Source organism: Pteropus vampyrus, unplaced genomic scaffold, assembly GCF_000151845.1.
Source record: "Pteropus vampyrus isolate Shadow unplaced genomic scaffold, Pvam_2.0 Scaffold120, whole genome shotgun sequence".
In the NCBI taxonomy this organism is placed as follows: Eukaryota; Metazoa; Chordata; class Mammalia; order Chiroptera; family Pteropodidae; genus Pteropus; species Pteropus vampyrus.
The window spans coordinates 4,740,370-4,753,875 of record NW_011888901.1 but is presented as its reverse complement, the minus strand read 5'-3'; the positions used below and the strand labels follow the sequence as shown (position 1 = coordinate 4,753,875).

The 13,506-nt window shown below is 35.9% G+C and overlaps 1 protein-coding gene across 5 annotated transcripts in view; it reads right to left on the bottom strand.

Moving 5' to 3' along the window:
• The window catches only part of EPB41L5 (erythrocyte membrane protein band 4.1 like 5), a 152,691-nt gene that overhangs the window by 10,455 nt on the left and 128,730 nt on the right, over positions 1-13,506 (bottom strand). For 4 of the 5 annotated variants that reach the window (XM_011366100.2, XM_011366101.2, XM_011366102.2 and 1 more), the window contains 2 exons: positions 5,496-5,537; positions 5,006-5,136 (listed from right to left, as the gene is read on the bottom strand). In XM_011366100.2, the coding sequence (XP_011364402.1) occupies positions 5,006-5,136; positions 5,496-5,537 (173 nt within the window). The remainder of the gene's footprint in view (positions 1-5,005; positions 5,137-5,495; positions 5,538-13,506) is intronic. The other variant, XM_023534120.1, reaches the window with a different exon arrangement.

Sequence of the window (13,506 nt, the reverse complement as noted above, 5' to 3'; positions counted from 1 at the left end):
AGTTTTTGATACTCACATTGCCTTATTTCCTCCTTTTTTAGTTTACCTGTTTTGGTCTTTCCTCAAACATCTGATAACCTTTGGCTCTCTTCATATTTAAGAGAAGCACTGGAATGCTGTTTAGAAACTGTACATATGGGCAAAAGTTATAAATTAATGGACTTCCAGGTAGAATTATTAGGTAAATTTCTTGGCAATTTAATCAGAGGATCCCTCAGCCATAAGAAGAGATAAAATACTGCCATTTGCAACAACATGGATGGACCTTGAAATAATCATACTAAGCAAAATAAGCCAGACAGAAAAAGTTGAAAATCACATGATATCACTTATATGTGGGACTTAAACCCAAAAGCAACAAATGAACAGGACAAATGAACAGGTACTCATGGACACAGACTATAGACTGACTAGTGATTACCAGAGGGTAGAGGGTAGTGGAGGAGGAGGGAGGAAGATGGGGTGAAAGCGGTCAAATATAGGGGGGTAGGGGGATGGTGAAGTGGGTAAAGGAGATCAAATATATGGTAGCTGAAGGAAACTGGACTTTGGGTAGTAAACATACAATAGGAAATACAAATGTGAAATCATAATGTACACCTGAAAATTATATAATTGTATTAATCGATGATACCCCAATAAACTTAATTAAAAAAAAAATAAAATAAAATAAAGGGAGAAAAAAACACTGAAAAAAAATAATCATCAGGGAATCCACAAACATTAATCCTACAGGCCTTTCTCTTTGGTTTGTCAGTTTCTGTAAAGAATAATGCTCTTAATTTCTCACCTGAGACATTTATACTTGGCCAACGGCACTCTGGAAACTGAAAAAAGAAGGAAGGTTGGATGTCTCACCCTTTAGTTTGTGGACTTTGAATTAACCTTCTTGTTTTCAGTTTGGAGGCTTACTCTAAACAAACTCCCAAATCCACAACCTCTCTGGCCCAGCTCCTCCAGAGGGAAATCTCCAGAATCATGTACATAGCCGATAGAAATACAAATATATGTCCCTTAAAAGACATGTACAAGAATGTTTATAGCAGCTGTATTCATAATAGTCCAAGCTGAAAACTTGCCAAAAGCCCATTAGCAGTCAACTAGATAAAGACTAGATTAGAGCAACAAGTCCTCGTTCTTAGTCCCACCTGTACCCCTAACCTCACAAATATCTGGTACCTCCAATTCCTGAGCCTCTCCAGAGTTCTGCAATGTGACTTGGCTTACTTTTTATTTTCTCAGTTCCTACCCTCCTCCCTTTTCAGGTTTAGATTTCAGTTTTCTTTTCTCAGCTAAATTGCTTACTACTTACCATTTATCTACTTTCAAAACTTGTTGAGGTTTCTCGTTTGCTCTTATCTCCTCTCTTGTTCTTTGTCCTTGTGATTTTATACATTTAAATAAAATTTTACAGAGAGAATATCCAAAGTAAATCTAAATTTGTAAAGATGCAATCCAGTCATCATTTTTAAAAAACATTTTATTGAGTAGAACATAGATATATTGAAGTACATAAATCATGAGTTTACAGCTTGATAATTTTTTGCAAATTGAACACACCTTTGTAATCGGCATGTAGATCAAAAAACAGAAAATTATGAGCACTCCAAAAGTCCCTTTTGGGCTCCCTTCTAGTCACTAACCACGTCAAAGATAACCCTTATTTTGATCTCTAAGAGTTGTGCCTCTTTTTGAACTTTATTTTGCTAACATTATGGTAAGGAGATGCTATGATGATCCCCAAAGATCTCCACGTCCTGGATTTACACTCTTACGCAATTTCCTCCCCTTGAGCATGGGTAGAGCTTGTGATTTGCTTTAATCAACAGAATACAGCAAAGCTTGCTTGCAGACTCTACTGCCTTCTTGGTTTACTAGCTTTGATGAAGTAAGAAGTTATTGTGGAGAGGTCTGTGTGGCAACAACTGGAGGTAGCCTCAAGCCAATAGCCAGCTAAAAACGGAGAACCTCAGTTTAACAGCCCTTTGGAAACTGAATTCTGCCAACAACCACAACTGGAGACCCTTCTCCAGTTGAGTCTTCAAATGAGAACCTAGCCTTGGCCACCACCCCGATTGTAGCCTGTGAGAACTTCTGGAGCAGAAGACTCAGGAACACTGTGTCAGATTCCTGTCCCACAGGAAATAAGATTATAAATGCGTGTTGTTTTAAAATGCTAAAGTTGTGATAATTTGTTATACAACAACGAATAACTAATATAAATATGTTTATAGATTTGTCTGTATTGCCATACTGCAGTTATAGTTTGTTAATTTTCACTGCTCTAGTCTAGCATTTAGTTGACTACTAATGGGCTTTTGTCAAGTTTTCAGTTTGGACTATTATGAATACAGCTACTATAAAAAGTCTTGTACATGTCTTTTGATGGACATATATTTGCATTTCTATTGAGTGTGTACAGAAGAAGAGAATCACTGAAATACTGGGTAAGTTTGGCTTTAGTAAATACTGCCAAACCTATTTCCAACATGGTTATTCCGATTTACGGAATTCCAGTTGTCCCATATCTTTATCAACACTTGGTGCTACGTGTCTTCTTTACATTTTAGCCATTCTGGTGGTATGTAGTGGTATCACATGGTGGTTTGAATTTGTATTCCTCAATGACTAGTCAAGTTGCATACTGTCTTATATACTTATTGGCCATCTGGATATTCTCTTGTGAACTGTGGAGTCAAGTCTTTTGCCAATTTTCTTAGTGAGATGTCTTTTTCTTATTGATTTATAAGAGCTCTTTATATACACTGGATATGAGTCCTTTGTTGGGGGCAGTGAGAGGAAGGGACAGAGGGAAAGAGAGACAGAAACAGATGGAAGGAGAACATACAAATAGTTTCTCTTACTCTGTGCCTAAGATTTTGAGCTCTTGAAATTATATCTTTTGATGAACAGAAGTTCCTGATATAATCCAAGCTATAATTTTTTTCTTGTATAATTAAAGCTTTTTGTGACCTGTTTAAAAATATCTCAGCCTTTATTCAAGGCCTCAAGGATGTTCACTTATATTTTCTTCTAAAAGCTTTATTATTTGACATTTCATATTTAGATCTGCAATACATCTAGGAAGGGTTTTTTTTTGTATGATATGAGGTTGGGTCAAGATTTTCCTCCCCCAAATTTTAAAACACTTATTCCTAAAGATATATGTAGCCCTATGTACATTGTAGCTTTATTTATGCTAGCCAAGACATGGAAACAACCTAAATGACCTTTGACTAATGACTGAATAAAGAAGATGAAATACTACTCAGCCATAAAAAGCTGAAATGTTGCTATTTGCGACAACATCGATGAATCTTGAGAGTTATCATGCTAAGTGAAATAAGTCTGACAGAAAAGGACAAGCACCATATGATTTCATTCATATGTGGGATATGAAACAAAATGCAACAAACAAAACAAACTCATAGATACACACAAAAGAATAGTGGTTACCAGAGAGGAAGAAGAGTGCGGGAGGATGAAGAGGATAAAGGGGGTCAAATATATGGTGACAGAAGGAGACTAGATTTTGGGCAGTGAGTACACAATGAAATATACAGATCTTGTATTATAAAGTTGTACTACTGAAATTTAGATAATGTTATTAACCAATACTACCCCAATAAATTTAATTAAAATTAAAAAACTTTTTCTGCCTGGATATTTAACTTGTCCAGCTGATTTACTAAAAGACCATCCTTTCCCCAGAACACTAAACCATCAATTTTTCATAAATCAGGTAACTGTATATATGTGGGTTTGCTTCTGGATTCTATTCTGCTCCACTGATTTATTTACTTCTCATTTTTTTTTTGAAGTTATAATTGACATATAACATTATATTAATTTCAGGTATACTACTTGTCATTTTCTTATCTCTTTTATTCCTTTATGACTACTTTGCTTTGGGGAGGAGTGGGGAGATAAGCTCTTCTTTCATCTGTAATTTTTGAGTCCTTAAGAACTCATATTTTATTGTATAAACTCAATTACAAAGCATTATCACCTGGTCCTCTGCACATAATCTCTATTTTTATCATGGCAATTATTAGCCATGTAAATATTTAGAAAAATAATCTATTAAATTTATATAAAGTGCTATTTGACAACTACATGTGAATTCTCCAAGTCAGGTCCTATGTCTGTTTAATGCTATCATCAGTGCCAGATACAATCAATGCCTGGTACTTAATAGACATTCGATAAGTGTGTGCTGAATGAATAATTATATTAAAGACTGTGGAGCTAAAAGAGCTAATGTTAAAATGAAACTATAAATTTCTTTTAAGTTAATCATCTCAGTCATTTTTCCTTTCTAATTAGGAAAGCATTTACTTCAATTGACCCACATTTTCAACACTGGGAAGACATAAGAAATACCAGACACAATTAGGAAAAAATCTGAGGTGATAAAGGCAATTACAAATTTTTTGCAAAATAAGCACAGTTTTGGTCCTAACAACTAAAACAACATGATGAAAAAGTACATGCTGAATAAAAGCTCTTTTGAGTCCAATTTCTGTTCGCTGCAAGTGCTATGTTGAAATGAGTGTAGGACAGATTTTAGTAAAAGCTGTCTCAGAGCCTCACCTTGGGAATCTCCTACCTCACCCTTAACTGCGTGCATTCACTTACCGATGGACAACATAATAGTAAAGCATAAAAGGAAAAGACAAATTAATTTAAAAACAGATATAAAATTTAAAAGACAAGGCTGTAACATCTTTATCTAACACTTTATTTAAAAAAAGCATAATAAGGTCTATTCATAATTTTAGAAATTTTCATAAATAGAAAATTTCTATTGACAAGGAAAATGAAAAATACACTATTCTAAATAATAATCAGAGCAAATATTTATCTAGTTTCAATTAAATTAATTAAAGAATTGACATTATTCTTTAAATATAGGCCTGTGTGTGTGTGCGTGTGTGTGTGTTCCCCCTACTCCATCCCAACTAACAGGTATCTTAGAACTGCAAGTGAGAAATAATTTCCTCACCTGGTCACGGCGTCCACCAAGAATGGTGCTGGGGGAGAGATCAGCGAGTTTACATCTCTATTACCACATCCCTCCTTCCCCATCAAGGATGGTCCATCTCCTGTGAGTCCATTAGAAAGGACACTACTCTGCTGAAAGAGACATATGACATGAGTGAGCAGAGGTGACAATACCTACCCAATGGTCAGTACTTTAGCTCTAAATCATCTCCTTTAATGATTATGGTAATAAGGAAATGATTTTGATGATCATGGTTGTTTTGGTTTGTTTGTTTTTAACCATCCTTCCCCTCAGATTTTTATTTTTGTCAGCATCCGTAAGCATTGACAAACAGAAAGATTAAATTACTAGTTTGAAGTAGGTATTAAGTCAGTTAACAGAGCTTTGATAATGACTCCATGTTTTTAAGGAAAAACAAGAGTCTGGTAATCCTTTAGGCCTCACTCTGAAAGAGTAACCAATAGAAAAATTGCAAATATCATTAACTTACTGGCACAATCCACCGGGGTGTGACCATGGATGCTGAAGATACCTAAAATAAATTACATATGTTTATTTTTAGGGTACGCTTTTAGTTTCATAATTCTACTCATAATGCTTTCATCTACTATGAAAAGCATTGGGGAGGGGGGCAGTTCTTAATAGGCCCCTTGAGCTGACATGGACTTCTAAAGCCAAGATAGTTTTTTCAACATAGATGCCATATCTCTCCACTTAAGAAACTGTCATAATTTTGAGAATTTCTTAATCTAAAATTTTACTCCAAGAATGCTACTACTTCTTTCAGTTCATTTAATAGGACTTTCCCCCACCCCTAACTTCAGTTTAACATTTTATTTTCTGATATTTCAGTTCATTTCAAATAATCACAGCCTTCTTGGTAGCATTCTGAACAACAGATTGTGACTAATCCAAATGACTAGCACAAGGAAAGTACACAGAAAACAAACATCTGTTTAGCTACGGGTCAGTCTCTAATTATCAAGCATATGTGTAGAAAACAGAAATAAAAACACCCATATTGCTTCTGCATCATAGAGCCTTTGTTAGATTCATTTTAATGTTTAATTTTGTAGATCTTACTTTTATGTACAGAATTAAAATATAATAAACTCCCTTATTTTATGGAAACTTAGACTAGCCCTTGCACTGTTAGCTTTAGATTCTGATAAGAAAAAAAGTTAATATACGTTCAGGTCTTAATAAGTTTGGTAACCACTAGAAGAATAAAAATACAAAGTATGGCTTTCCCACCAATATTAATAAAATGCACTTTAACCATATGAATAAATGAGAAAAAAAATATGGTAAAAGTAAACAAAAAATAGTTTGGCAGAAACAAGTCCTATAAAACCATATTCACAGTAAATATAAATGAACTAAATTCAGTCAGAAGACAGAGACTCTCAAGATTCTAAAAACAAGATCCAGCAAAATGTTGCTCATGAAAGGTCCATTTACAACCAACAGATCAGAAAGATTGAAAATAAAAGGGCAGAAAATTATATACTAGGCAATACAAACTTAAAAGAAAGCCGGGGTGTTAGTTTAATATTAGTCAAAAGGGAAATTAAGAGAAAAAAGGGCAAACAAGGATACTTTAAAGTGCTCAAAGAAACTCCAGAAAGTAAAATTTCTATCAACATATTTGCATTATGCAGCATATCTTCAAAATATGCAAACAATAACTGATTGATCTAAAAACATGTGAGAAATGGATTAATCAAAATTGTAGGCAGATATTAAACATACCCTAGAAACTGACTGAATATTCAAGAAAACCAGAGAGAGAGGAAAAAAAAAATGGTGTAGATGATAGAGGTTTTGTTCATCCCTCTTGCGACCAAATCAAAGTTCCGACAGAAACATGGAGCAAACAGCAAGCAAAGTCACCTGAGATCTAGATGAACAAGCCCTACAACTAGGGAGAGAAAGAAGAAATCACCCTTCAACTGGAAGAGGTAGGATGGAGCGCTGACATGAAGCTTCCCAGTCCAAGCCGCTGAGAGGCAGCGACAGCAGAAGCTGCAGCTGCAGAAGACTCTTAAAGGGGCCACAACCACAAGTGGATTTTCACAGTGACGGACCTGCTTGCTCTGAGCACCAGCAGCAGTTCAGCTGTGCGGGGGGATAGGGGGACACTAGGGACTTACAGGGGGACACCGAGCTCTCATAGTGAAGGCCAGAGGCTAAGGTCTCTCCCAGACAGAAGTGCCGGTGGAATCTATTGTTTCTATTGTTCCTCTGTTGAGCCATCCCCCTGCCCAGTGTGCTGACCCAGTGCTACCATAGCTGAGATGTCATCAAACTGGATAACAGAGGTTGCTCCACCAAGAGGATTCCCTGAAACTCCCCCTCCCCCAACTCATGGCCCCACCCAAGCCACATCCAGGTGTATCCTCAGCAAGTCAAGTGCCCCCTGCTGAGCAGCACCAAGACCCACCACTGGTGGCAGCTGGCCTCGGTTTCTGGTGTGCCCTCTTGAGGCAACTATAAGCACAGCATCTGTGGATTGCTTGCTGAATCTTAACAGTGGCCCCTGAGGGGCACTGGCTGGGGTTAAACTTGGCTGGCAGCTGAACCCCTCTCAGGACTGTGCCACTGGACACCTATTTCACAAATCCATACTAATAAGGCTAAGAGACTTAGAAGCTTTACTTAGTACATAGAAGCAGACACAGAAAGGCAGCCAAAATGGGAAGACAAAGAAGCAGAAACCATATGAGAGAACAGAACAGAGATCCAGGAATATTGGAGTCAGTCAAGCAATCTAATAGATGCGGAGTTCAAAACACTGGTTATAAAGATGCTCAATGAACTTAGGAGAAGTACAGATGAATTCAGTGAGAACTTTAACAAAGAGATAAAAAACATAAAAATAGAAATGGAAATTATAAAATGGAACCAGTCAGAAATGATGAACACATTATCAGAGATACAGAGTATATTAGTGGAAAAAACAGAGTGGATAAAGAAGAGGATCAAATCACTGATACAGCGGATGGAGAAGCCAAGGACAGTCAATCAGAACAGCAAGAAAAAAGAAGCCAAGACTATAATAACAATTTAAGAAGCCTATGGCACACTTATTAAATGCAAAAATATCTGTCATCGGAGTACCTGAAGGAAAACAACACGCTGAAGAGCTATTTGAAGAAATAATGATGGAAAACTTCCCTCACCTGGTGAAGGAAATAGACATACAACTCCAAGAAGCTCGGAGAGTCCCAAGAAAGACAAACCCAAAGAGGCCAACACCAAGGCACATCATAATTAAAATGCCAAAGATTAAATACAAAGAGAGAATCTTTTTCTTTTTAATTAATTTATTTTTTTATGGTAACATTGGTTAAAGAAATCCAATTAAGTTTCATCTATACACTTTAACAATAGGCATATATATATTTACACGGTTCCCCTCCCATAGTTAGATTTCTTTCTGTCACCATATTTGACCCCCTTTACCTTATCTCCCCCATCCTCTCATCCCTACTCTCTGGTAATCACTAGTCTATAGTCCATGTCCATGAGTCTCTGTTTGTTTGTCCTGTTCATTTGTTGCTTTTAGGTTTATATCCCACATATAAGTGATATCCTGTGATTTTCAACTTTTTCCGTCTGGTTTATTTTGCTTAGCATGATTATTTCGAGGTCTATCCAGGTTGTCGCAAATGGTAATATTTCATCTCTTCTTATAGCTGAGCAATATTCCATTGTATATATGTAGCACTGCTTCTTTAGCCAATCATCTATTGTAGGACATTTTGGTTGCTTCCTAGTCCTGGTCACTTGGAATAGTGCTGCTATGAACACTGGTGTGCAAATATCTTTTCGGATATGGGTTTTCAAGTCTTTGGGGTAAATACTCAGTAGAAGGATTGCTGGATCACATGGTAGATCAATTCTTAGTTTTTTGAGGAACCTCCATACTGTTTTCCATAGTGGCTGTACCAACTGGCAGTCCCATCAGCAGTGTATGAGGGTTCCTTTATCTCCACATCCTCTCCAACGTTTGTTACTACTTGTCCTGTTGATTACAGCCATTCTAACAGGTGTAAGATGGTATATCATGGGGTTTTGATTTGCATTTCCCTAATAGCTAGCGATGTTGATCTTTTCATATATCTGTTGGCCGTTGGTATGTCCTGTAGGGAGAAGTGTCTGTTCAGATCCTCTGACCATATTTGATTGGATCGTTTGTTTTCTTGTTGTTATTGAGTCGTATGAATTCTTTCTATATTTTGGATATTAAGCCCTTATCGGAGACATTGCTTGCAAATATATTTTCCCATTCAGAGGGCTGTCTCTTTATCTTGTTGATGATTTCTTTTGCTGAGAAGCTTTTTAGTTTGATGTAGTTCCCTTCATTTATTTTTGCTTTTACTTCCCTTGCCTTTGAGGTCAAATTCATAAAATCCTCTTTAAGTCCAAGGTCCTTGAGTTTAGTTCCTATGTTTTCTTCTATGCATTTTATTGTTTCAGGTCTTATATTCAGGTCCTTACTCCATTTTGAGTTCATTTTGGTATGTGGTAATAGACAACAGTCTAGTTTCATTCTTCTGCAGGTAGTTTTCCAGTTTTCCCAGCACCATTTATTGAAGAGGCTTTCCTTTCACCACTGTATGTTTTTGGCTTTTTCGTCAAAAATTATTTGCCCATATAAATATGGATTTACTTCTGGACTCTCCATTCTGCTCCATTGGCCTGCGAGTCTATTTTTCTTCCAATACCATGCGACAGTTTTGATTACTGTCACTTTGTAATATAATTTGAGGTTGGACAGAGTGATACCTCCATCCTCGTTCTTTTTTCTCAGGATGGCTTTGGTAATCCGGGATCTTCATTATTAGAGTATAGGAATGCTATGGATTTTTGAACGTTGATTTTGTATCCAGAAACTTTACTGTATTTGTTTATTGTTTCTAGTAGTGTTCTTGTGGAGTCTTTAGGGTTTTTTATATAGAGAATTATGTCATCCACAAATAGTGACAGTTTGACTTCTTCGTTTCTTATTTGGATGCCTTTTATATCCTTCTCAAAGAGAGAATCTTAAAAGCAGCAAGAGAAAAGCAGTAAGTTACTTACAAAGGAGCACCCATAAGACTGGCAGCTGATTTCTCAAAAGAAACCATGCAAGACAGAAGGGCTTAGCACAAACTATTCAACATGATGAAAATTCAGGATCTACAACCAAGAAATCTTTATCCAGCAAAGCTATCATTTAGAGTTGAAGAACAGATAAAGAGCTTCACAGACAAAACTAAGCTAAAGGAATTTATCAACACCAAGACAGTATTACAGGAAATGCTGGAGGGACTTCTTTAAGAAGAAAAAACATGTATTAAAAACAGGAATAAAAAATGATAATAACTATATTCCTATCAATAAGTACCTCAAATGGAAAAGAATTAAGCACTCCAACCAAAAGATAAGAGTAGCTGAATGGATAAGAAAAGAAGACAGTTACATATGCTGCATACAAGAGACTCACTTCAGATTAAAAGATATACCCAGACTAAAAGGGAGGGGATGGAAAAAAATATTGCCTTGATGGACCTAGAGGGTATTATGCTGAATGAAATGGTTTGGATAGAGAAAGACAGATATCACATGATTTCACATACATGTGGAATCTAAAGAACAAATAAACAACAACAAAAGCAGTAATAAACTTATAGATAGAATATTTTGAGGGCTACTAGATGGGAGGAGCATGAGGTGTGGGGAAAAAAGGCAAAGGGATTAAGCAGTACAAATGGATAGTTAAAGAACAGACATGGAAAAGTACAGTGCAGCATGGGGAAGATGGTTAATAATGTTCTAATAAGTAAGAGGGAAGAGGGTTACTAGATTTAGTGGGGTGATCACTTTGTGAGTTATGTGGATCTCTGATTACCAGGTTGTATAACTGAAACTGGTATGTTATTGTATGCCAATCATAATTGAAAAAAACTCATTGAATTGTACAATGTAAATATGAGCAACTAATTGTCTATTATATATCAATAAAGCCAGGAAAAAACTTTTTTTAAATGCAGCTGATTGACTAATGAAAGAATTCAGCAAGTCTTCTAGACAAAAAAATCAGCTTATGAATTCAATAGTAAAAAGTTAAATGTCATTCACAATATCAAAAAAACTATAAAGTATTTAGGTTTTAATCTAACAAAGAGTATAGAAGACATATAGAGAACATTTAGTGACCCAAATAAAGATGAGAAAATAGAGACACATGTCAAGTTCATAAAAAGGAAAAGATATTTTTAAAATGCCAGTTTTCTCCAAAATAATCTATAAATTTAAGAAGACTCCATTAAACTGTGGGTAGATTTGGGAGAGAAATCTGACATACGCTGATGCTAAAATTTATATGTAAAGATATATTAGATATTTGAATAGATTACAAAGTCAGAAAAATAAAAACGCAATAGTACTCAAGGAGAAAAAGAGAGGGCCCAGAGTTTTACCTGAATACAAGCACTGAAATACAGCGACAGAGTAGATATGCGGGACAAAGATGGTTCACATTCCAGGCATACAGGACAAAGTAGGAAGGGACAAGATTTCATCATGATACTCAGAATGGTATGAAATTTAAACTTAGGAACTGTTTATTTCTGGAATTTTCCGTTTCATATTTTTAGACCACAGTTGATTGTGGGTAACTGAAACCATGGGTAACTGAAGCTGCAGATAAGAAGAGACTACTGTATGTCAATATCAAATTATAATGTTGTATACCTGAAATATATGTAATCTTGTCTACCAATTTTACCACAATAAAATAAAAAGTTAACAAGAAAAACAACAAAGAAAAAGAGCCCAATGAAACAGAATAGAAAGATAAACCAGTTGGGAAAATATGGATTATTTAGTAGATAATATTGGAAAAAACTGGCTCTTTTTAAGGATAAATACATAGTTGGGTTATATCAAACCACAACTGACATCTCCTTCTCCCCAAAACTCAAACTGTTCAAATGGGTTAGAATCTAAATGTGAAAGATAAAATAAAATTAAAGGTAATAGGAAAAAACAGTAAAGAATACCTCTGGCATCAGGAGATGGGATGGCAGATGAGGAATGATTTTTTAAAACCCCAAACTATAAAAAATGAAGAATGTGTGACATTGGAATAAAAGGTTTTGTTCAATGGAGGATCTAAACCTATTTATTTCACTCACTCATCTCCCTAGTGACAGACATAGAGTATCTTACTCTCCTTGCTATATACTGCAAATGATAGTGATAAATATTCCTCAGATGTGTTAATACACAGATTAGGAGAAACTATTTTTAATATCTAAGACTGATGTAGAATTACTATCTAGACTATACAAAAAACTCCTGAAATCAAGAAGAAAAAGACAGAAAACCCAATAGGAAAATGGGCAAGATATGAGTAGGTGACTCACTCCAAGAGGAAACGTAAACCAGCATTAAAATAATGGAGGAGATATAACATTTAACTCATGCAAATTGAAACAATGACACAAACCCTTAAAGATGAAAGATATTATAAAGTGCTGCTTAAGGAAGAATGTAAGTGAAATGGGAAACACATGTGCACTGCTGGTGGGTCTGTAAACTACTGGAGCAATTCTGGGAGCAATGAGCAATACGTAGTGTAATTAAGTATTCATATAAGCATGCAACCCAGCAATCCTATTTGAGAGTATATATCCCAAACTCTCCCACAGTTTCTTAAAAGAGATATGAATGTTTATCTAAATAAATGTATGAAAAGTTGCCTGTAGAATGGATGCCTCAGAGGAAAAGAGGAATGGAGGATAAAGGGAAATAAAACAAAGGAGAAGCCTTGCGTAGACCTAAGAAGATAGTCTGCCATGGACTGAGAAGTATAATTAACTTAATTTGGGCACCTAACGTTTTAAAAAAAATAAATACTATCCTACTTGGGCACCCAACGTTTTAAAAAAATAAATACTATCTTAGAGATACCTTCTTGTCAAAATTTATTTTATATATTTGCCAGTTCCCAAACTGATAAAAATCAGTGCTTTCCAGAGCTTTCTTCCCAGTTTTAGCAATAGATAGTCCTGCTCTAACATTTAGGTTCTCCTTTTGTTACTGTCTGGGAAGACAGAACTTTATGATTTGGACACTCCTTAAGAATGATAACTGGAACCTAGATACACATAAAAATATGACAATAAAAATCTACCCCCTGGAATTCTGGTCAAGATGGCAGAGTATGTGGACACTGTGTTTGCCTCCTCCCATGACCGCTTCAAAATTGCAACTAAAATATTGAATGAACAACTTGGAGAACCATCCAAAGACTAGACGAACAGAAGTCCTATAACTAAGAATATAAAGAAGAAGCCACCTCAAGACTGGTAGGAGGGGCAGAGATGTGAAATGGGTTGGCTCAACAACCACAGTCGAAAATCAGGAAGGATATATCAGCTGCAGAGATCTCCCTGAACAGTGAGGAGCCCCAGCCCTACACTGGGAATCCTAGCTTGGAGCACCAGTGC